The following is a 23,993-nucleotide window of genomic DNA, read 5'->3' as shown; positions in this document are numbered from 1 at the left end:
TTGGTGTGATGAATAAGAACAAGTCAAATATTCCTTAATGATGCTGAAAAATCAAATTTTACTGATTAAGTTTCACTTTTATTTACAAATATGGATTTACAATGAACTAGACATCCCTCATAATTAAATTATTTAATAAAGGTTAAATCCTGAGATAGCAAAAATTATTGCTTCACTGAAGTTGCAGAAATTCCTAATAGGCATTTTTATATTTTTGGCTTCCAGTAACAATTCTTCACAAAGCACTTTTTCCAAAGCTTTAAATTGGAGGCAAAACACTAGATAACAATCAAAACTGAAGAAGATGGTAAATATCAGTGCAGCTTTAGTTAAGTAGCTATGCATCAGCTAGAATACAGTACAAAACATTTACTGAGATTCAAGAGACAAGTTATGAGCTGAAACATTTTAAAAATCATAAACAGTACTTATTAGAAAAAATTGTAGATACATAATACAGAGTTTGGGGTTTCAAAACGGATACAATCGAGTGACATTTAACACATGTTAATGGAGAAAGACTCACGACATTAAAGACACTGATGGCCAGTTCAGTAATTACAGTAATTAAACCTCGTGCCCTCGTGCACAAATCAGTTAACAGTCTTTGCAAATGTACCTTGCATCAAATAAAACTGGTTCTTTCCACTATTGTACACAACTACAGAACATTTTGAAGGAAAAATACCTGATCAGGGAACTGCTGTTCATGACAGCTCACACAAATTATGGAGTCACAAAATTTTCTTTCACATGCTCTGCAAACTTCCCAGTACTAGCATGTTTTTACTTGAAATGATGATGCATTCATAAAATCTCCTTTGCATGCAATTTGGCAATACTCATGAGATGAACAAAATTCTAAATCTGAACAATTTGTAGCATGATACTGATGTCACAGAATGGTTTATATAGTTTGGAAAAAAGTATGAAGAGGTTTCTTCAGGTACAAAGAATAATTTGAATTTCAGAAACTAAGATTAACTATTTCACTGCACTGAAAAAAAAAAAAAAAAAAGGGACTACAAAAAAAAGAGGCTTCTGACTTCAAAGTTTGTCAATTAAAACTGGAAGATATTCCAGATCACCCACAGTCATTTATGAAAAACATCCTGTATAAATAAAACAAGAGCGATCCAGAGATACTGTACATTTTTTTGAAGATAACTTTTAGAATTTTTCCTTCTGGAAAGCAAACTGTGTTTTAAGAAACAGTTAAATGTATTAGCAAAGTGCAATACTGTCTGCAATACCCTAAGTCTCTCCAGAGGAGATACAAAAAACTAGCCAATTCTCATAAATTAGAAGATAACTTGAAATTTGGAGTAGATTAATTCTAAAACATCCATGCCAAGGAGTGGGAACTCAGCACCCTTACATACAAGTCACATGCTTATAATGCAGACACTGAAAGATCCCAACCAGAACAAAACTGCAGGAAGATAATTTGGTCAAACTTACCAAGGACTGGTAATGCAACCTACACAAGCATCACAGCTTTTAGTGCTATTTTCATTACAAAAGTAATGCTTAGGACTATGCCACCTCAGCCCCCCCACCATGTAAACAAACAGCTTTCAGCTGAAGACCTCACTTTAACAGGACGGATAGGACTGGGGGGTGGCAGTCCCCATATGTGCATGAAGTACAGTTATATTTTACATAAACATCAGAATAATTTCATGAGGCCCTTTTGTTAAAATTACCATCTTGTTATGCTAATGTTACCTCCAAAACGGAGTTTTTGTTTTAAGAAACCCACTAGTCAGCCTGCCATTTCAGTGAAACGTCCAAGGCGAACCTTGTACACATGAACACAAAGTATCACTATATCCCCAAGAGAACAGTAGTCTTCAATAGTCAAACTGCCAAAGAAACATCATTTGTTGCCAAAGTACTTTACATTCTTGTAAAGGCCTCTGGAATCTTGTTTGAATGTGTTTGCTACAACAGCATTCCCATCAGAGCGACTGCCCTGCTAGCACTGGTTTACTGTCAACATTAAAAGACAAACAGGTCATAAGTGCAGGACCAACCAGAAGAAAACATCCAGTTTGGAAACCTCTCCAGTAAGGCATAGAGTTCAGGTGACTTTTGATCTTCCCCAAAAAAGTAGTGGGCTGCTACAGCCACGGAGACAATTCCATCAGAATGCTTCTCTGGGGCCTGAAAGGAAGAAGAGGGCAATGCAGTTATGATTACTTATGGCTTTTAAACAGAATATCAATCCAGGTGTACTTTTCTACTTAACTATGCAACAAACCTCATCCCCCATCATTTCATCCTGCATGTTTAAAAGCACTCCCTGCCTTCAGTTCCATCTGAACTTGCAGCTGGGTACTTGGATGACTGTGCTTCTGACATGTTACACAGCTTGCACATGCTCTGACTTCAGTGTTTGCATCCCAGTTTTGCTGACAAATGGAGATGGAGCATTTATATTAATCCTTCTATTGTCAATACTTAGGATGAAAAAGCCTTTTCCACCCTAGCTTTGCCACTATGAATCTTGCAAAGCTTGTCCCACTGCAGATTCCTGTCTGCCTTTACCAAGTACCCTGGGAAGATTATTTGAGAAAGTGCTTTAATTGACTGATTCAGGAAAAAACAAGAGACTTTCTGAACCTCCAAAGGTTCTTGCAGTATTTACTCAAAGAACACACACTGTTAAATTGATAATAAAAACATCCATATTTGCAAAAAGTTCTTCACTTGCAGGTTAATGAGAGCAGAGTGGAGCAAATTCCAGTGGAACAGCAGTGCTGGAAGCCTTGCTTCCCACTGAAAATAATGAAAAATAGATTTAAATAAAGTAAATTAAAATAAATTAAAATAAATTTAGAAGACAAAGCTTTTACAGATCTCATCAGCTTCAAGACATGTGAGTTTCCCACCAAGGACTCTGTAATTTCCCCAAACCAAAGAAACAAAATATGTGAAAAGGAAAACAACAGGAAAAAGAACTCTGAAATAAAAGTAATAAAGTAGAACTTCAAGAGCAATGAGGTTCAAAAACCAAAGAAATCCGGATTTACAAGCTAAGACCATGGAGGTAAGGAAACTACTCTTCCTTTGGCTGTTTGACAAGTTAGTAGGCTAAAAAACAAAAATATATGTGAGCTGATACATAAACCTGATGGAAAAATTAAAAGAGAAAAGCTAGAATTAGGATCTATCGAACAGAGCAAAGCTTAAGACAGTTATTCTCTTTCACAGAAGTGGTGAAAACAGGCAGACCAAGGGATCTACACGTTTCCAGCAGCAGAATACTCACTGTCAGTTCCACCCAGAAGTGCCAGGGTGCAGCCTGCAGCCCGTGGGAGTAAAACACAAAGTAGTCTCCTCCTAAGCTGGCAACTGGGACACCATCCCCAAGGGACCAGGTGGACAGAGCTGACCCTTTCTGTGGCCGAATGTAGAGAGAAATGTGACTTGGGCCTGCAGAGAAAGGGAGAGGTATCCAGGTGTCACTACAGCTGGATGTAAAATAACCCATGTTTTCCCATATAGTAGTGTGTCATCTGTGCATTGTTATTTATGTCTTACAAAACATGAAACAGTCTTCCCTACAGAAGAAGCTTCAATTATTTCTAAGTGGGGAAGTAAGTAAGAAGATGATGTACAAGAGGGACAAAGCCATAAAATGGACTTTAATAAAGGCCTTGCTATAAAAAGATCAAGGCTTACATGAAACAGACAAGGTAATGAGTTCCTCAAGTAACAACACAGCTCCTACTGTATTATGAAACTGAATTAACTCACACTAATGTCACAAGCCTCACTATTTTGGAAATGCTACTAGAACCTGCAGTACTGTCGTCAAAACCTGATTTATTATGGACATAAAAATGAACACAGATTACAAACCAGAAGCTTCAGTCACTCACCAGATACTTCAAAGCTTAACCTCACAGAGTTCCAAGGCATCAGCTCCTTGGACAGAACTCGAAAGTGAATGGGACTTCTTGGAAAAATTTCTGGAGCTGGAAGATACCAGTTTTTTCTGTGTAAAATAAAAAATTAAAACAAATTTTAAAACAACAAAAAACCCAAAACATTCTCAATGCAACACTCAAAGGTACAAAATGATAAACCAAGATGAAGTTTTTGTATAGTATAGCTGACTGCTATTATTAAATGAAATATTCAAAAGCTATTGATTGTAGTTGAAGGCAGGTTAAATTAGCAGCTTGTGGCCAAATACTTAAAGGGCATATTGACAGAAAACTAGTCACTGCTGTGTTCATTCATTACCTTCATCTTCCTTAATTTACGAAACAATAATAAAAGAATATTTGCATCTGCAGAGCACTGCACTCCTGCTTCCAAGACTCTTGGGGTATGAGAAACAGTCACAGCAATTGGTTTCCTTCTGTGAAGACCAGCTACTCTAGACTCCTCTGCTGTCAGCTGGGTTGAGGGGGGGGGGACAGAAGGGAAGAGGCACACATGCTCCTACTGAACTGCCCTTCAGAAGGTATCCTCTCCCCCTTCACCTTTTTCTTCACTGGTGCTTACATGGATTTTCCACACTTCTACAGCTCCTGCAGTGGAGCCAGCAGTCTCCGGCAGAAGACACTACACCTACACAGAAGCTGAAGTGTCTTCTCAAGTGGAAGGATTATTTACTTTAGACCAAAACTAGCCTTGCTTTTTCTTCCCTTATGTACACAAGGCTGCATAAATGACCAATGTGCTGGGGCAGGAAGTGCTTAAGTGAAGCCGTGTCCACACCAACCGGAACATGAAGTGCACTGGCAGAATCCAGGGAAGGCCACAGAAAGGGGCCTGCTCCTCACATGGAGTTCTAATGGTGTCATTGATTTCAGGTACATGGGGAGTTATGTGAGATATTCCATTATAATCAAATCCATTGATCCATATGCCAGAGTCACTTTTAATCACATTTCCATCTAGATCATGAAATCTTCTGCTCGTGTGCTACAAGAGGAAAACAAGAAAGATACATAGAAAGATGATGGAGCCTGTGCAAGAGTGCAAAGTGATTTTGAAATATCCTCCATGTCAATCCTTAAGGCTTATGGCATTTTCAGTATGCACTAATAAGTACTTAAGAATAGAGAATTACTCAAGTAGAAGAAACTAACTGTTAAAACACCTACATTCAGAAGATAATTGTACCTGTAAGTATTTTCTCATTTCTCATCAGGTTCGTTTTAAAATTATCATTGCTTATCTCCTACTTAAAACCCCCTAAAAAAAACCACCCTACTCTTCTGACAGAGGTTGAAGGGAAGCTTTAGCAATTATTTCAAAACCAGGAGTAATTGTTAGAGCTTTTAAATAAAGCAGCAAAGGGAAGGATATTCTTTCTGGGGTGGGAGGTGGGTTAAGCTCTGAGAAAAAGCAACAGCCTCGCAACCAACAGAACCAATACAATATGCAAGGCTTTTCTTACCTGCAGGAAGATGCGCTTAGGCTTTGGATTAGCCACATCAGAACTGTAAGGGAAGAAGATTCCACTACAAACGAGAATGAGAGTGACCACAAACACAGTGGTTAAAGTTACAAGGGTCGTTTTTGTACTTTTGAGAAGGTAAATGAAGTTAATCTAGAGAATAAAAAGACATCCCAGTTACAAAACTGCAAAACTTAAGACAATGTTTTTATAACTCTAAAATCCGGTTATGGTACTGAAAGTACATTACGAACGTAACATTGCAAGTACTACCTGACACAAGGCACTTCTTCACATTCTCAGTATGTAAAATCAAAAGGAATAAAGCAAACACTTCCTAGAGCTTTAGAAAGCTTCCTGTTTTAAAAAACAACTGCTAACAAAAGCCTAGAACTTTTGCTAGCAAAAGGGCAGCAGGAAAAAAAAAAGAGAATTTGTTTTTAGAGTGTAGCATAGTATTGTTCAGCCACACACTACATGTCACATAAAATGAATGTCTGCTTAAACTCCAGCATTAAATTGCATATTTTACACCAATCTTTATTAAATGATCACAGAGCAGATATATTCTTCTAACCCCTACTTTAATGATTTTTTTTTTTTGAATCACACAAAACATGTTCTCTTTGAGACGTTTCCTAGAAATTTCCTGTAATATTTAAGCATTAATCTAAAAAATCATTAACACTAAACTCAAGAGAAAGCTGAGAAGTTTTAAGCAACATATACAAATTCTACTTACAAAATATGATGACAGAATCATAGTGATGACAGCAATAAATCCTGCCAACACCACATCTGGAGGAATTTCTGAACCACTTCGTCCCATGATTGGTGTAAACATTTCAAATACAGTCCAACTAAGATACATCATATACAGATAGGGAGCAAACATTCCCAACAGGTACATCATGACAAACTTCACTGTGGCACCTGCAGTGGAAAAAAAAATAAATTACCAAAGCCATAAAAGATTAAAAGGACATAAACACACAGCTTTATTAATAGATTCATATACTGCTGTGAGGCCCAATATACAATACCGATCCTCATCCCTGACACAGATAAGGAACAGGGATCTCATTTTGTATAGCCAATGCCCATACAACTCTTTCAAAGCCACCACAAGACTATTCTTGTATTACCAAAAAAATTTAAATTAAACGGGTGTTCTGTTCCAATGACTGCTTAAATATGACAATATTTTTAAACCATTTTTACTGTCCAAAGTATCTCTTATTAATAAAGCCATGTAATGCTGCTTTTAGCCCAAGACATAGGATTTTCAGTGTATTTTTTTTTTAAAAGAGTTTCTCCATACTTTCCAACTGTTAGTTCAAGACCACTTTTTCTTGTTACAAAAATATCACGTGTATTCTGACAGTTCAAAATTCAAAGTCTGGGATTTCTTTTACTTAAATACTTAATACTTTTTAGGAAAAAATCCAATATACAATAGCAGGGGCAGATATTTTGAGATACAAGTGGCCCACCTCAAAACTCATACCTTTTTGGCTGAATTCCTTATGGATCATCAGCTTAGTGAGTAAAGGAAATGCTACCCAGAATGTACAAATGAATGCTGAACAAACGCCCAATTGAGTCATCACAGCCAAAGCTATTGACCAAATCATTAATGAGGCATCAAAAAAAATATCTCCCAGGTACTGCTCATTCATATTCTGTAACAAAAAAAAAAAAGCACAAAGCAATTACAGTCATTACCAAGCCTACTCCATGAATCACATCTCATGAGAACGTACAGAAAAACCTTTAAAACCTTTGTTTCTTGTATATAATTTTTCTTTTTTTTGAAAAAACAATTTTGACAACCATGATCTCACCATTCTTTTTCCATTTAGAGTTATCCATGACAGTATACTTTTTAAAAAATGTTAAATCTGTTCTGACATAGCTTGAAGAAGAGATTGCAAGGGCTGGGATGGAGGAAGGAAGGGAATGCATGAATGACAGTACCAAGAAGATGGAAAGCTAACATTTCAGGTAGGCCAACAGGGCCTTTTTATAAAAACCACTGGAATCCATTATACTGGTTTATTCAGCAAAATGCAGTTTGTTTTTGTCAGGTTTTGTTTTGTTGTTTGGGGGATTTTTTTAATTGCATGAGCAATGCTTCAGTGTTTGTAGTGCAAGATTCTTAATTCTGCTAGCGGCAAGAAGAGCTGCTTGCATGAACAATGGCTGTGAGAAAGCATCTAGCTCAATTTTGGGCTGAGAAGAAAAAACAAGGAAAAGAAAAAAAGGAAGGGGAAAGAAACATATGTCGCCAAACCTATTTCAAAACAAAAAAACGTATTAATTCACAAACTGGAGTCACTAACAGAAAACACTCAGGTATTGCCTGTGGTAGGGAAAGAAATGATACTGTCTTCTACTAGGCTTCTACTTTTCTTTCTGAAGCAGCTCTGAAAGATGATTAGCAAGGGGAAGACCTTAAATCACAAAGCTCTTAACTCTCTGATTTAGTAGAGCAACCCCTGCACTTAGATGAAGCAATTTTTACAACAACATTTTAAAATACTTTTGTTGAAGGCAGAAAACTTCCAGGATCCTCTTAATCAACTCAAAATTTAAGTTTCCCACAGATTAAACACTACATTACCTCGAACATTAGAAACAAAGTCAAGCTTACCTTGTAGAAGAACTTCTTGGCTAGCATATGCACAAGAATGATGTTGGCTGCAGCTGCAGTTCCATACAGAAAGACAGAAACATAGAAGTGGGTGTACCAGGACAGAGCCCGCCCGATGACGGACACAAACACTGCCACGACAAGGACTGCCACCAGTGTGCAGACCCAGCTCAGCAGTGTTAGGCCAAATGCAGTAAAGCATTTCTTCAGGTTATTAATAGCTATGAAGAAAAAAAGGATTATTTTTTTTTTCATTCAATAGTTATACTGCTGGCCTGCTTCAATACCATAATTAGCCCACAGCGTAATTGCTTTAATGATAGGAAAAACTGCATCCGCTCTGAAAATTTCTTAACAACATGGTCTAAATCACTTAAGTCTATTTCTTTGCAAGTCTTTTTGCACTCTTTCCCACTGTGAGATTTACTTCCAGAGTACCAGTCTTAATGAAAAAAAAAAAAAAAAAAAAAAAAGAGAGTTGCTTTTGTTGTCATTTTTTCTTACTTTGAAACTGCTGGCAGGATTTGCGGGGAAGAGGGGGAGGGCAGGAGGGATGTTCAGTTGTTGGGGTTTTTTTTGTTTGGTTTGGGTTTTTTTTGGTTTGGTTTGGTTTTTTGGGTTTTTTTTCTGTAAAAAGGCAAGTTTCTACACATACCTGAAAAAGCCTAACTAGAAGACTTAAGTTGCTTTACAGCCTTTATTAAGTTTTCTTATCTATTTCTCCTTTGTTGTTTTTTGCTTGTTTCTGCCTATGTGCTAACAGAACAAAGAGTTTAATAGGGATAGTAAGCATATTTTTTTTTTTCCATTTTCAGCTCCTTGCAAGATTTGATTTTAATCTTCATGAAAGGACAAGACACATAATCACAATTCATAAATGCAAGACACAGGGGTCTATCATAGTCTTCCTTCAGTGTAATGATTCACAGTTGAAAGTTCTATACACAAATGCTACAGCATGCTGCACTTCTACAATTTTTTCTTAAGTTTATCTAAAAAAATGCCATAGTCACCTAATAACTTCACCTAATAACTGTTATTTGTTAAAGACCTATATGAATTTATTTTTTTTTTAAGAACTAGACTTACCTCTTGTTTTGGGCTGTAATACTTTCTTGCTTAAATAAAGAAAAGCAACTGCTGCTGTAATAAAGTTCATGATCGTACCAACACGAGCAGGATATGCAAGGACAAATAAACCAAGTATATCAAAGAACACAACGTTTCCATGTCGATACTCAGAAGATTTTGCCAGCTTATCAGATGTTGCTAAGTATTCTAGGACAGCTAGAATATTGTCACCTATTAAAAAAAGCAGAACTAAACATAACTAAACAGCGTTGATGAAACACTACGTATTGCTCTTTTAAAGATAAGCATTCTTAGAAATAAAACTGTATTGAAGGATTCTCAATAAAGATGGAAATATACAGATGATCATTTTGCAAGAGGTTATTTGATGGTATGCACAGCATTGTATAATCCTGAGTCAATCCATACAGCTATCACTATAGTAAGTATACTTGTAAGTATAGTATACAGTAAGTGTACTTCATACGTATATGTATATATATATATATATATACACACACACAGTAAGTATACTTCATGTATTTAAACACTGTAGCAATGGGTTAGTCAAGCTTTCAGCCCATAAGCCCTTCTTCAGGTCCTATATTTAAGGACTAGACTTCAAGGCTAACCCATAGAAGAGTTTATAACTCCCTCATCTTCCTCTTTTTCTGTGTGTGACCAGTAACCTCTCCACGTTCCAGTGACTATGAATTACCTGCCTTTCCTTCCCTAGATGACTGTACAGCTGGAGACAAAGAGGCTGTTTTCCTCTGTAGACTGCAAGTACAAACCACCTTTTCCTTCCCCACAGTACAGCCAAAACAGTAACCAAGTGAGAACAAATGCTCTCAACTTTCATTTTGCTTTTACTTTACCTGTAAAGGTGCTCACTGGCTGAAAAGTGTTGTGTGTTTTTTTTAAGCTATGACATGTTTAGCAACAGATGTTCTATGTACCCATCATGCCCAGTAGACTCATTTTCCAACAGTAATTTGAAAGCTGCATTGATACATAAAAGCATTTAAAACTTACTCATGCTGGCCATCTAAGTTTAAAGAGGGAAATGATCAAAATCCTGGAGGAGTTTGGGGTCATTTTAGTTTTTCCAGGGAAATTAAGGATCTTACTCTAATTTTCTTTACTGTAGTTTGTCAAGTAACCTGCTATAAGCACCACCTGTTAGTAGAAAATAAATTATGTTTGTCCACAGTCTGTGTGCTAACAAGTCTGAACTAGATCCATTCTAAAAAAAAAAACCAAAACCTCTGTTGGCAGATCAGTCACTGTGCCAGAAAATTAACAATAAGCTTCTCATGATTAAAGGGGACTTGCTAATATAAAATGAACACAAAATACTGAACAGTCGAGTGTCAGTGGCGAGATCAAAACCTTAATTACATTCCACACTTTCAAATCCGTATAAAATTTATCTTCCCAACTGACCAAACGTTTTCTTTTTATTTCAAAGACATGCATTCAGATAATTCTTTTTCTTCAGTCAATTTTAGCATGCTCTAAATTACTAGTTAAAATTATCAATTTCTCATTATAGTAGTCTTACAGCAAAATCAAAAAGCAGCTACAACGCTATGCTTTACTAAATCACTCAATTTTTGAAATACCAACCTGCTCTTTGAATGGAATCTGTCGAAATTCTGTCTGATGTGTCATATTTTGTATGATAAATGTAGCCATTTTCTATAAAAGCCAAATCTATCCCTACAGAAAGAGAAAAAAAACCATGTTTGAAATTATGTAAAACTAAAACCTCCAAACAAGTAGGTGAAAACCTCAGATGTATTTCACACAGAATGTTGATTCCATGTGTATTTAAGAAAGGACATTTTCAAAACAAATAAAACACATGCCGCTTAAATGTACTGCTTTGTAGAGAAACTGATCTCTAGTGGAGAAACACATGAAAAATTTCAAACATCTCAGCTTCAGAAAAGATATACAAAGTGCTTTCCAAATATTTGTTACTAAAACATCAATAGCGATCGCTGCTGAAATGTAATAAAAAGCAGCTCTGTAGAATTATAAGAACATCTCAAAATACCAGGTGTGTCCTTCTTCTAATTCGTAAACAGCTTTTCAAACAGACAGTCTGAAAACTCCTCACTTAGAAGTCCAAATAATTTGTAAAAATAAACAAAGAAATATTTATTTTAAAAAAGGTTTGCTGCTAGATTAGTTACACACTCAGTGTATCCCAAACACAACTCCCTCGGCTGCCTGTGCAAAAAGTTGCTGTCTACAAGCTGAATCCTCACACTTTACTTGAAGTTTAACAAATCAGACCTCAATTCTATCAGTGAACAAAGAGGAACAAACTCGTTCTTTAACTCAAATACTTAATTTATATTTGTCTAGAAAAAACGGAGGTCAGTGAGAATTTATTTGCAATTTATGATGCAGACATGAGTCTGGACAAACGAAGAACACACTGTACAAAATCAGCTACTTTATTTTCAGGCTTGAAGTGTACTTTGGAATGGTTTAGAATATGCCAACATGTTTTGTTCTAAGAACCAATTCAGAAACATCAGTTTTCTTGAAAGTGACTCCAATTACAACCTATGCCAGACAGGAACAATTTTACAAGAGTTTACTTTTTTTTGCACAGTGTTGGAATCATTCCAAATCTGCCCATTCTCTGCAGATAGTAAGCTGTAAACCACCAAAACAAACAAACAGCAAAGCCAAAATTTGCTGTCCTGTGCTTGATTATGACAAACAAACAAACAAAAAAAGGTAATGAAAATGCATTAATCACCAAGTCAGTACCTCAGTAACTTTAAAAAAAATATTATTTTCATTTACTAGACACTGATATTTAATTCCTGCAAGCAGGTTATTAGCATCACTATCAAAATGTTTCAAAACAATATTTAATAGTGGACTTCCAATTCCTGGAGCGTTTTCCCGATTTTCAGGAAACTTTTCTACCATATAGTTTCTTTCTTGAAAAAAAGCAGTCTCACAAAAAACATCCTTAAGAACCCACACAACAAAACAACTATAGAGCCTCTTGCCTTGGGAAAAAAGCAGGAAAATTTTCTCTCAAATTGAAAGACAAACTGAATGTGAGTATCTTCACACAGTGAACCACAAAACAGCCCCCACAGACTTCAGATAAGTGGTTGCATTGAAATGTCTTTTGGTAACATACCTGGAACATTGCCAAAGTCCCTGTAGATACGGAAGTCTGTATCTGCTGGGATAATACCACTCTGAAATATTTCTTGTGCCACCACAGAGGCAAAGGGATGTTTGGCTGCAATTACGTATGCTTGTACCAGCCAGGGATTCTCAGGTCCTAACAGAAAATCAGCAGAAAGTTCACAAATACTCTCTGAACTCCAGTTAAGATATGTATCTTTATGATAACAAAGAAATAATGTGAAGGAACTTGCTAGCGGTTTAGCACTGCTGCCCCACAGGGTATAATTTGTGTTGGCTGAATGACTCACACATCAGAAAAAGAGTTAGTTACACTTTGTGGAGGAAAAAAACCCAAAACACTGATGCCTTGAGTGTTCAGTGGCAAAGTAAATAAACCATCTCACAAAAAAGACTGAGCACTAATGAAGAAGTTAAAATCTCTATCAGTTTCTAATTTATCTGCATGTATCACACCTCACAACTGCTACAGATAGAGAAATGTCCCTCCTTTAAAGCATTCCATGCAAGTTAGCAAGTAAGAAGCTCCAGCAATGGAAGAAAGTCTGCAGTCCAACTACAATGGATCAAAAGTTTTGATTGTAGCCTACAAAACACATAAGTTTTGCAGCCTCCTGAGCAGGTGGAGTTCTACTGTTAATGTCTCCCTGCAAAGATTTTGAAAGAACTGCTGTGATAATTAAATAAAGCATAAGAAAGTATGAGTACATGAGATGTTAAAGATACCGAAATCTTGTTTTTCTCATTATTTTGATGTAAAAGGGAAATACAGCTTAATTAGTTTTGCTACACAGGACTCCCACTTATGAGGCAACTTTTGTGCCACTGCTTTAGCCTACATGCATCTGAAAATGGTAAGCATCTTACTTGCTGTACAGAGCTGAGAAACAGTCTCAGAGGTTCTCTTGCCTTCCACTTCTGAGTCACTTTCAATACTCCAAGTCTATACTGTTTATTACCAAATTATTCTGTTGTAGAATCTGGACACAATGCAAGCTCATACCTGTTTGAAAAACAAGTTCTTTTCCTCCTACACCTGCTGCCTCCAGGTTAATAAAAGCTCTAATTGACTTGGCCCACTCATGTTGTGTAATGAAGCCATGACTTGCCTTAATAGGGAAACAAAAAAAAAAATATAGGTCAAATATCTTCCAGACCAGCCTAAATGTTTTTCCATTATGATCATAACTCAAGATTGGACAAGGTAGTCAGATCATGTACAAACAGAAGCAGAAAATCAAGTCTTCTAATTAAATTAATATGGACAATATTCTTAATTTATTTCTCCCTTTGAAATCAAATGCATTTTCCACAGAATGTTAAGACTAGCATTTAACTAATATTTCAATAGACTACATACAACCTGTACCAACAGTTACTTCTTCCTTTGTCAGAGTCTTAATACAAAGCTTTGATATATTTCTTGTAATTCTGGCACATTCTCACCTGTAAAATATTTTCTTCTGCACCATTAAATAAAAATATGACAGCATGCTGCAGGGGCTCTGATGATTTTGAAAGTGTGTTAAGTATTTCAAGCATCACTGCACAGCTAACAGCATCATCGCTGGCACCTTAAAATAATCAGCAGAATAGTATGGTTTACAACAGACACACAGAAATGCAACAAAGACCAGAAAAGAAAAAAGCTTTATATTATTTCAGTCACTTCATCTAACTAAGGTACAGTTATGTCAAGCTTTATGTCAAGCATATTTTCTGCTACTGCTTGTATCCTGTATCTATACTAGTTAAAAGCAATAGCAGAAAGAAAAATAATGTTCAAAAGCTGAGCAAGTGAAGTACAGGGTATCTGATCCAATACTACCCTTCCAGAAAAGTACACTAGCTACATTACTAAGCACAAAAAGTATTCATTATCTATTCTTCTAAGAACAATACAAATAAACAAGGACATTTCACTCACAGCATACTCAAAATTTTGAAAAATAAACTTTCCCACACAAGTCACCCTAAGGCTTTCCAAACTGTATCAACACATTCAAATAAAATGGACAAACATCTCAAAGTAACACAAGGTCAAGATCACAAAATAAGGCAAAGTGAACACTCTTTAATTCACCTCTTTAAAACATTCTCAAAATGCTAGTATACATTATAATACAGTATTTTCATGATCAGATCCCTTTCCACCCTTTCTTTGCAGAAAACCCCTCTTGCTCCAAGCTCAGCAGTCAGCCTGCTCTCTTTGAGTTCCCCATCCAACACTACTCTAGATCTCCTCCCATGCCCTGCCATTTTAAATCTCAATTAAGGAGTCACCTTTGAGCCTCCCATTAACCCATTTCCCTCACTTTGGTGCAAGCTGCAGCATCACCCAGACCATTCCCCCCTCCCTCTAACCAATAAAATCTGAAAGAAAACTGAGAAATTGAACCTCATTCCTTTAGGCCTGGCTTGCATATATGATGCTGACTTGCACTGAGATGACTGTAACAGTGCAGCCAGGCTTCAGCATGCTATTATGGCAGACTCTGCTGAAACTGTCTGATTTATACATAAAGAAAGCAGCTTTTCCAAAAACGTATCTGTTCCTTCTGTAAAAATGGCATATTCCTGATACAAACACAAATCAGTCTAAATTGAGCCTTATTTTAAGGAAGTACTTTAAAATGAATAAAACCAAAATCTTTCCATTACACTATTGTCTAATGTATAATCAGAAATTAATGCCTTGCTCTGCCAAAAGCTTTCCAAACCTCCCTGCCCTTAATAGCTGAGTTAAAGCCCTGATTATATTGCTACCCAAGTTTACCAGCAGTCTCTCTTAGCCACACTGAGTTCTTTTATCTGTGTTGAAAACTCAGCAGAGAAGTGATTATAGCTTTCAGCAAGATTAATCACTTATCTGCCTCACTGTGAAGCTAAGAAAAGAAGAAAGTTATTGGTTTCAACAGACATACAGATTTGCATCTGACTAAAGCAGCCATAGACTATGACATAAGATCACAAAGTAACATCTTCAAATATTTCATATACAGCAAAACAGATGGGAGGTTAAAACAGGTTCTATGGCAAATAGCATCAACCTAAGGAAACCATTTTATCTGCTGCATCTGTGGTGAAAATTTCCAGGATGTTTATTAGAAAATCAAATAGGCCACATAAACTGAAAATTATGTTTTGCCTTTGCAAGGAACTCAAGCTTTCTAACATCGAGCCAGTAATGGTTTATTAAGCTCTTATTTAAAAAAAAAAAAAAAAAAAAAAAAAAAAAAAAAGAAGAAGAAAAGTATTATGTGCAGGTTTCACACTAAGAAAATGAAGACACAGCAGTTCCTCACTGATGTAATAAAGGGCTAGGTTGCTTTGTGATGAAGGGCAAACATACAGGCTGATTCCTAGCTCCTCTGAAGACATTTATATAACCCTATAAAAATCACTAATATTTTTGACACCTCTGTCCAAGTTTGGTGAAATATTTTTGTGTCTGGGTAACTAAAAAGAAAGTAATTGAGGGAGACAAAATACTGTTTTACATCCCATAGAACTGGACACAATTTTCAGAGGCCATCAATTTAAAAGACAGATCTCCATTATCTCCATTATTATGCTTATGAATTATTCTTTCTGTGTTTAGGCAGCCATATTTAGACTCCCAATTCAGCAATTAGCACCTCTGCAGTTCCTAAATCAGAGGACATGTAAAGTAATAATGTAATTATTAAGCTTAATTTGGAAACTCATCTTGCCTAAATACAATGAAGCAGAAAGAGAAGTTTTGTATACTGTTTGATGATAAAAGAAAGACACAAAGACTACAGGAAATGCTTAATTTCCCTAGTTAGTACCCAACTGTTTTCTCAATAGTACAATACTGTGTGAGGTACAGTACAAAGAAACTTCAGTAAAAGTTGTGCTCTCATGGTGAATACCATAAAACTCGTATGTATTTTTAATTTGAATACTGTTGAAAACTAGGAATTTTTCAACATACACCTGTGGCTGAATGATACAACAGATGTTTCTGCATGATACTCACTTCCCTACCTTGGCACTGTTAAAACTCACATACTTACAGAGTTCTTTAGACACTTGCTGAAATAGTTATTTAACATTATTAGATTTATACAGAGGGAGAAGAATAAGAGAGTATGTAACAGTGACAGTGAATGCAGAAGTGACAGAAGTATACACTAACAAGGCAGCAGTACTTAATCTTTTATCACTAGTCTTTTGAGTGATCTATGTAGTCTTTCTGAAAGCAGAAAGAAAAAAATATTGGCAAAGCTTAAGGATATCACACTAAAAAATCTGAGAGAAAGACAATACCAGCAAAGGGAGGGGAAAACACAGACTGGTTAGTGCTGGCATGAACAGCCTCTGGCACAAAGCATCTTGTGAAAGTCAGGATTAAATCAGGACCAAAGTATGGAAAGACCTGAACAACAGGTGGAAGCAGCACATGCACTACGTGCATAAGCAACTAATTGCAAGACAGATACAAGCAAACTGTCTAGAAACCTAAGTCTAGTATCTTTAACTTGCTGCCTACCAGAAAGCGAGAGCAAAAACCTAACTTCAATAGGCCGAGCCCATCACTCTAAATACTGAATCACACTGAAATCAAGCAGATTAGTGGAGATTTGCACTACTCTAGCACATGGCTTATAAGGCTACCCGGTATGAGAAGACAGTGAGCCAAGCTCTGTGGCTCACGTTATATACAGAAATGCAGAATGAACATGTGGACCTACCCGGGCTATTTGGTACGGAATCAAAGTGACAATTGGATAACACTGCATGCTCAGCTCCATTTCGGGGTTCCAGCTTCACTACAACATTGGTTATGTTTGCATAGTAACTAGTAAAGCCTCCTAAAAAGTCAATGCTGAAGGAGCCTGTGGGCCTCTGTATGTCTACAGATATCTTGTGAGCATCTGTGCTTTCTCTTTCTATTGCCCTAATTTGTTTTAAGAGGTAGTTAACTGCAAGAACTTCATTTTCTGGACTTCCAACTGTTCTGGGCCCAATTGCTGTTATGTTGTCAAGATATCCCCTGCAAGACATAAATTACACATTGAGCATCAACATGTTCAACATTTAGTATGTAAGTTACCTACAACTGTAACAGTTTTGTACATGGTTCTATTTCAAAAATCATAGTAAGTGGAAGAGTATAAAGCCAATTAGCAACTTTAGTCAAGATGCCAAAGATAATTATGGCAATGGGCATACTGTACTGATCTTTACTCAGGGCTCCTCATCCTATCCATCACGATCTTAAAGCAAACTACTGGTTCTGTGGTTTGAACCAATGAATCCAAAAAGAAACAGACAGGTAAAGGGAAAAGCTGAAGCTTTTATCTTCAGCGAGATTCTGCATATGCGTACGTGCTCTTCCCTGAATGTCTGCATAAGCACACGCTTAGCACGATTACACCAACTTAACGTTTGCACAGAAAACTTTCCCAGACATGAAGTCCTTTGCAGTACTTAGGGAATTAAATGATGGAGGATGGATGCACTCTCTGTTCAGCCCAAAGTCGCACCTGCAAGAGGCGGCCAATACGGTACCTGCAGCCCTTACACGATTTCAGCCGAGCTTCCACAAGCGCCCAGACGAGCTCTGAGCCCTTGCCAGGGCACGGGAGGACACCAGGGCTCTGCGAAGGGCAGTGACCGGGCACCCGGAGCCGGGGCCGCCTCCCAAAGCTCCCCAAAGCCGCCGCTACGGCCGCCGGCGAACACCCGGACGGACTCTGTCCCGGAGCCGACCTCGCACGGGAAGGTCTCGGCTCTCCACCGCCCTTCCCTTCCCTTGCCCTCCCCGCCCTGCCCTGCCCTACCCCACCCCACCCGCCGTACCTGGCTCGGGGGGCGCTGAAGTGGCGGGTCCCGGCGGGGCTCGGCTGGCTCAGCAGCTGCCGGTGCGAGAGCTGCACCAGCGCCCGCAGCCCCAGCAGGTACAGCAGCACCACCGGCGCCCCCCGCGCCTCGGGCAGCGCCATCAGCCGCCGCCGCCGCGGCCCGCCCGGCTTCCTCCCGCCCGTGTCGCGGTCGGTGTCGTCCCGCGGAGCCGGGTGGCGCCGGTCGCGGTGGCCGCCGGTGGCCCGGAGCCGCCAGACGAGCGCTGCGCTCCGCTCCATGGGCCGCCCCTCAGCCTCAGCCGCAGCCGCCGGCTCCAGCTCCGGCGCGCAGAGACGGGATACGGAGGCGGGGGAGGCTCAAAAAGCATGGCCGCGGCACGGCGAGGGGCGGGGCAGGGCAGCTTGCCCGCCCAGCTTGGGGATCGGGTCGGTTCGGTTCGGGGCGGGGACGGTTGGTTCTGACTTTGCGGATCCAGGCGTGCGTCTGGGTGGAAAGGCAGTGCCGGGAGCCCCTCGGGGGAGGTTACCGATGGAAGGCAGGGGCCCGGGAGCGATGGAGCCTACTGGTCTCGACACAGCGCCCGGGCGGGGATGTACCTTTGGGTAGCGTCACCTCACTCGCAGCCTTGTACAGCTCAAAGTGGTTTCACGCTTTTGTTTTGTTTTGTTTTTTGTAATACTAAAACGGAAAGAAAAGTGTGCCGAGTAACTGTGGTGCCAGTGCAGGAGCAGTACCGAGTGCCACAAACCTGATGAAGGTGATGAGGCCTGGCAGACCCATGAAGTCATGGCGCTGGCCTGGGGTTGTTGGGTTTCTTCCTCTCACTGCATTGCATTTTTGGCGGTTTTGTGGCAATAGCACTGCCCTGCCCAGGGCTTGGGTAGCTTGGGATAAGATGTGGTGACTCTTGCAGGTCCTAGTGAATAGCGACTCCCAGTTCAGTCGTGGCTCGGGAGAGCCCACTCTTGAGGATGGGGACCCAAGCTGTGACGCAGGCTGCCACCCCTGGTGTAATAATTTACATATAAAGTTATATTTGTTCATTTAGCCTATGTAACTTTGTTCATAAAATAGAAGTATTAACTGCAAAGTTATGTGCCAAAAACATTGTGTGACTGACAACTTGTAATAACTTACAGATAATGTTTGCTCATTTAACCTAAGTAGAAAATTTTTAGTGTATTTACCTATAAAGGCAAGATAGAAGTAGTGAAAGAAGATAAGGATGTTAACTGCAGAATGTATTTTAGAGAGAAAAAGTGTATTGTGACAAAATGCTGTGTAATCATGTTTAAACATTCTTATAGATGACCTTTGTAGAAAAGGGTTAACCAAAACACAGGATGTGTCTGCATAAGAAGAATTAGTATTGTCAGCTGTGTCTGCTCAAGAAGAATCAGTATCGTGGACAGATTTCGAGCCTTCCCAGCAACATCGGGCTCACATGGCCATAAAGCACTATAAATACCTAAGAAACTTTAAGGAAGTGGTGCTGTCTTGTCAGAGCAGAGACTCCCAAGCACCCAGCACTGTTTTAGCTTGTTGTAGCTTGCTAATAAATTCTAATTGGTTTTTAATTGGCATGTCCTAGTCAATTTTTAGGACCTTAATTTGTAACACTAGGACAGGGACCCAAGCTGTGACACAGACTGCCACCCCTGGGATGGGGACCCAAGCTGTGACACAGTCTTCCAGCCCTACAGTGCTCCAGTGGTGTTGCTCTGGGGGAGCACACTTCTGCCTGTTCTGAAGTTGGTGGGAAGCAGCTGTTTGATAACAGTTTTTCCTGCCTTTATCATACTGCTTTGCAACATACCTGGCTACTCCTGAAGGTACCCTAAAAGATACCTGGTCTTTTGTGCTTTGTAACCTAACCTGGAAACAAAATATTTATCAGCGTCATGCAGAGATATGTCTGTTTCAGTGCACCCACTGCTGCAGAGAAACACTGAGTGTTGCTGCTTTCTGCCCTGCCTCTGTGTTGCCACATGGAGGTTTTCTAACAGCAGTTGCAATACTCTTTGGGACGAAAAAGTCTGAAGGAGTGGTGCACTAAAATGTGATGACTGTGCTCCCTGCACACCTCAGGTGCTTTAGTAAATTTCCACATTCTGGCATAGTTTTCTCATTTGCTTCACTGCACCCTTGGACAGACAAGATTAATGATTGCAGTTTATGATGTAAAACACCGGCTTATGCTACTACATTTGGTGACTTGGTGACACAGTTCCTAGGCTGACAGGTCTGTTTTATTCTGGTTTGTCGATTTTATTTCCTGCTTTGTTTCACTTGTATCTGGAATTTCCCTCTTCAAAAACAGATCAGATTATCCCCAGATTTGGTTCTTAGCAGTAGATTTTCCATTAGAAACAGTCCTGCTGTAAAGTTCCAATGGAAATGCTTTCTTAAAAATAGAAGGGTGTAATCAGTCCTGTGAAGTGCTTACAACACAAATAACCAAAGTTAATCAAATGTAGCTCCCACCTTCCTCCCCAAATGTGATGGAATGGAAGCTGCCCTTCGAAAATGTCATATTAATAATCTGTACAATAGTAAAGTAGTATTACTACTTTATTACTGTATCATATGCTGATGAATTTGTATTCCTAACCAGTAAAATTCAGGAAAGAATTAAACTGAGAAAGAAGTGAATATGGGGCTAGACAAAGCAGTTGAGACATGTAATTTTCCACTGAAACTGTGTGAACAAAACAAGGCCCTAACAAGGCTAACTTCTGTCTCAAAGATAATTAAAAGTGTAGGTCCTGTTCTTAAAACAAGACACTGCCAAGGCTAACTAGGCACCAAAGGAATGTGAATATCTGCACAAAAAGAACATAAAGATGTCACAACCAGGAGATAAGGGGAAAGTTATGGCTAGGGTCTGATATCACCTTGTAACAATATAATGAAGTCAGCGAAATCAAGAAAGGTAAAAAAGTTCAAGCTTGAGGAAGACCTCTTACTTCATCCAAAGACCCCCTGGCGACCCCTGGATATCTCCCCAAAAGAAGACTCCACCCAGACTCTGCCTATCATGAATATTATAATGACATGATGTAATCCTATGAATATGTATGTAAACCCACCTTCTTTTGAATATGCATAGAACTGTAATCAATAAAAGGTAATTCCAGAGTCTTAGGGGTGTGCGTGTGAGTGGAGCGAAGACTTCCCATGCACCCAGCTCTGTTTTGCTTATTGCAATTTTATTAATAAAATAATTAAACCATTAACAGAATATCGAGTCTCGGTCATTTTTAACATTACTAATATATTACTGCTATATTACTAATATCCATAAGAAAATGTGATGAGAGATGCAGAAAATAGAGATGCAGCCAGTTATTCAGTGTAGATCTAAATTCTCCTTGAAATTTTGAGGTAGGTCTTTAAGTTGTCTAGAGAAGCCAAACAAGGAAAAGACTAGGGGCTTCTACCTTTTATTTTGATTTTCATGTATGGTATCTGGAGTGCTGAAATACTGTATGCCACCACTCCTGAAAAACTCATGCAAATAAGCAGCTTTATGCAGGGGCAGTTCCTCTCCAGCGACACATTTTGCTGCATTTCAATTTATTATGTCAGAACAGCCCTTCCATTCTTGACCTGGAAAGTAACACACAATTTGAGAAAACAGGAGCTACACATCATTCCTTTATTTTGTCTCTGTGTTTACTTGCGCTGTAAAATAATTTCATCCTTTTCTTAATGGTCTTCTGCCTCTCATTTTTTGGGCTACATGAGCATTAAAAACCCTCAGTGAAGAAAAAGACCTGACTATACTGATTTTACTAAGTCATACGCTACAGGCCAAAACAATTTTTAATATACTGTCCATTCAATATTCAGAAGTAATTTTCCACTTTAGATCAGGAAAACTTCTGATGTTTGGAATACTGACAGCCCTTTTATCATCTGAACACAGCCTTTGGGAGGCCACTGTGTGATGTGAATTAAACTGGAAGTGCAAATGCATACACGTTTTGACATGACTTGAACGTCAGGGTCAAATACATCAACAAACCTACTGCCCTTTATTGCTCAGTTATTGCTCATTTGTAATGACCAATTTGAGGTAATTTGATCTACTTTCCAAATAAATGATTCGGCATGGATTCAGTTTGACTTTGTGTCAAGAAGGCTGATGGTTAACCTAATTATCTTGCAGTCCATGCTGCTTCATTTTGTCAGATCACAACAGGGGGAAACCCCTTGTTCACTGAGGCTGAATTATACTTGTACACTGTTTAATGCAGTCCACAAGGATAAGGGGCCTGTTTTGGTTTTTTTACCCTAGTAGCAACATCAAATTATTTGATAACAGGATAACATTCTTGCTTAACAAATGAATACGAATATGAGCATTTTATAGGTCAGGGCCACCATCAGCTATACCAGGTAAAAGAACTAGAACACTGTCTTCAGAAAAGCATTTAGTTCTGATTGAAAATAAATAACGGTGGAGCAAATCAGTAAATTGTTCCCACAGTCAGTTCATCCTCATTCAAATGGGACTTATTTGTAGTTCTAATTTCCCAGTTTCCATTTTCCATCCATTGAATTCTCCTGTATTATTGACTAATAGACTGAAAATCCCTTTGTTACAAGGTCATACATCATAACCAAGGCTTTGCTTACATTCATTTTCAATCCTGAGCTTTACAGGCTGTTACTTTCCCAGTCATAGAATCATAGAATCATAGAATTGGCTGGGTTGGAAGGGACCTCAGAGATCATCAAGTCCAACCCTTGATCCACTACCGCTGCAGTTACCAGACCATGGCACTGAGTGCCACATCCAGTCTCTTTTTAAATATCTCCAGGGACGGAGAATCCACTACTTCCCGGGGCAGCCCATTCCAATGCTTGATCACCCTCTCAGTAAAGAAATTCTTTCTAATGTCCAACCTAAACCTCCCCAGGCACAACTTGAGACCTCTTGTGCCCTCTTGTCTTGCTGAGAGTTGCCTGGGAAAAGAGACCAACCCCCACCTGGCTACCCCCTCCTTTCAGGGAGTTGTAGAGAGTGATGAGGTCTCCCCTGAGCCTCCTCTTCTCCAGGCTGAACAGCCCCAGCTCCCTCAGCCTCTCCTCATAGGATCTGTGCTCGAGTCCTTTCACCAGCCCAGTTGCCCTCCTTTGGACCTGCTCCAGGACCTCGATATCCTTCCTGAACTGAGGGGCCCAGAACTGGACACAGGACTCGAGGTGTGGCCTCACCAGGGCTGAGTACAGGGGCAGAATCACTTCCTTGGACCTGCTGGCCACGCTGTTCCTGATACAGGCCAGGATGCCATTGGCCTTCTTGGCCACCTGGGCACACTGCTGGCTCATGTTCAGCTTCCTGTCAATCCAGACTCCCAGGTCCCTTTCTGCCTGGCTGCTCTCAGCCACTCTGTGCCCAGCCTGGAGCTCCCCATGGGGTTGTTGTGGCCAAAGTGCAGGACCCGGCACTTGGCCTCGTTGAACCTCATCCCGTTGGAATCAGCCCAACTCTCCAGTCTGTCCAGGTCCCTCTGCAGAGCCCTCCTGCCTTCCAGCTGATCCTTTCATACTCCTTCTAACTGCCCTCTCATGATTTCCAGTTTTTTTCAGTAACTTGCCTGCATTGATGAAACAAAAGGAAAAGCACTATTCCAGCCCTTACACCTTACATAAAGGTAAAATAGTTGCTACTATGCAGGGAGATGGAGCTATTTGTTTGCTTGAAAATAAGCATATTGCTACCATTTTCAAGTGTCAATTCTGTCCAATATGGGAATGTCTTGGGAAGCTGTTTCTGTGACTGCAGCACGTTGCAGCCATCCACTCAGTGTCCCGTAACTTCTT

General features: G+C 39.2%; 1 protein-coding gene across 1 annotated transcript; it reads right to left on the bottom strand.

Moving 5' to 3' along the window:
• Positions 1-1,863: 1,863 nt before the first annotated feature.
• On the bottom strand, positions 1,864-18,525 carry ERMP1 (endoplasmic reticulum metallopeptidase 1). Its single transcript, XM_071731400.1, has 15 exons — positions 18,159-18,525; positions 17,048-17,349; positions 13,776-13,903; positions 13,333-13,438; positions 12,319-12,465; positions 10,773-10,865; positions 9,162-9,374; positions 8,073-8,293; positions 6,927-7,101; positions 6,162-6,352; positions 5,420-5,572; positions 4,739-4,941; positions 3,888-4,003; positions 3,275-3,438; positions 1,864-2,166 (listed from the first exon to the last, which is right to left on the bottom strand). Exons 1-15 carry the CDS (start codon positions 18,437-18,439, stop codon positions 2,002-2,004), a joined length of 2,658 nt encoding a protein of 885 aa, XP_071587501.1. The 5' UTR covers positions 18,440-18,525; the 3' UTR covers positions 1,864-2,001.
• Between the last annotated feature and the right edge of the window lie 5,468 nt (positions 18,526-23,993).

This window comes from Heliangelus exortis, chromosome Z (genome assembly GCF_036169615.1).
Source record: "Heliangelus exortis chromosome Z, bHelExo1.hap1, whole genome shotgun sequence".
Classification (NCBI taxonomy): domain Eukaryota; kingdom Metazoa; phylum Chordata; class Aves; order Apodiformes; family Trochilidae; genus Heliangelus; species Heliangelus exortis.
The sequence above is the reverse complement of the archived record's forward strand: the minus strand, read 5'-3'. Positions and strand labels throughout refer to the sequence as shown.

Coding starts and splice junctions, on each gene's coding strand:
- ERMP1 (XM_071731400.1), bottom strand. CDS start 18,439: ATGGAGCGGAGCGCAGCGCTCGTCTGGCGGCTCCGGGCCACCGGCGGC. Junction 6,353..6,926: donor TAAGGAATTCAGCCAAAAAG/GTATGAGTTTTG, acceptor TTTCCACTGCAG/GTGCCACAGTGAAGTTTGTC. Junction 2,167..3,274: donor ACTTCTGGGTGGAACTGACA/GTGAGTATTCTG, acceptor TCTTCCTTTCAG/GCCCCAGAGAAGCATTCTGA.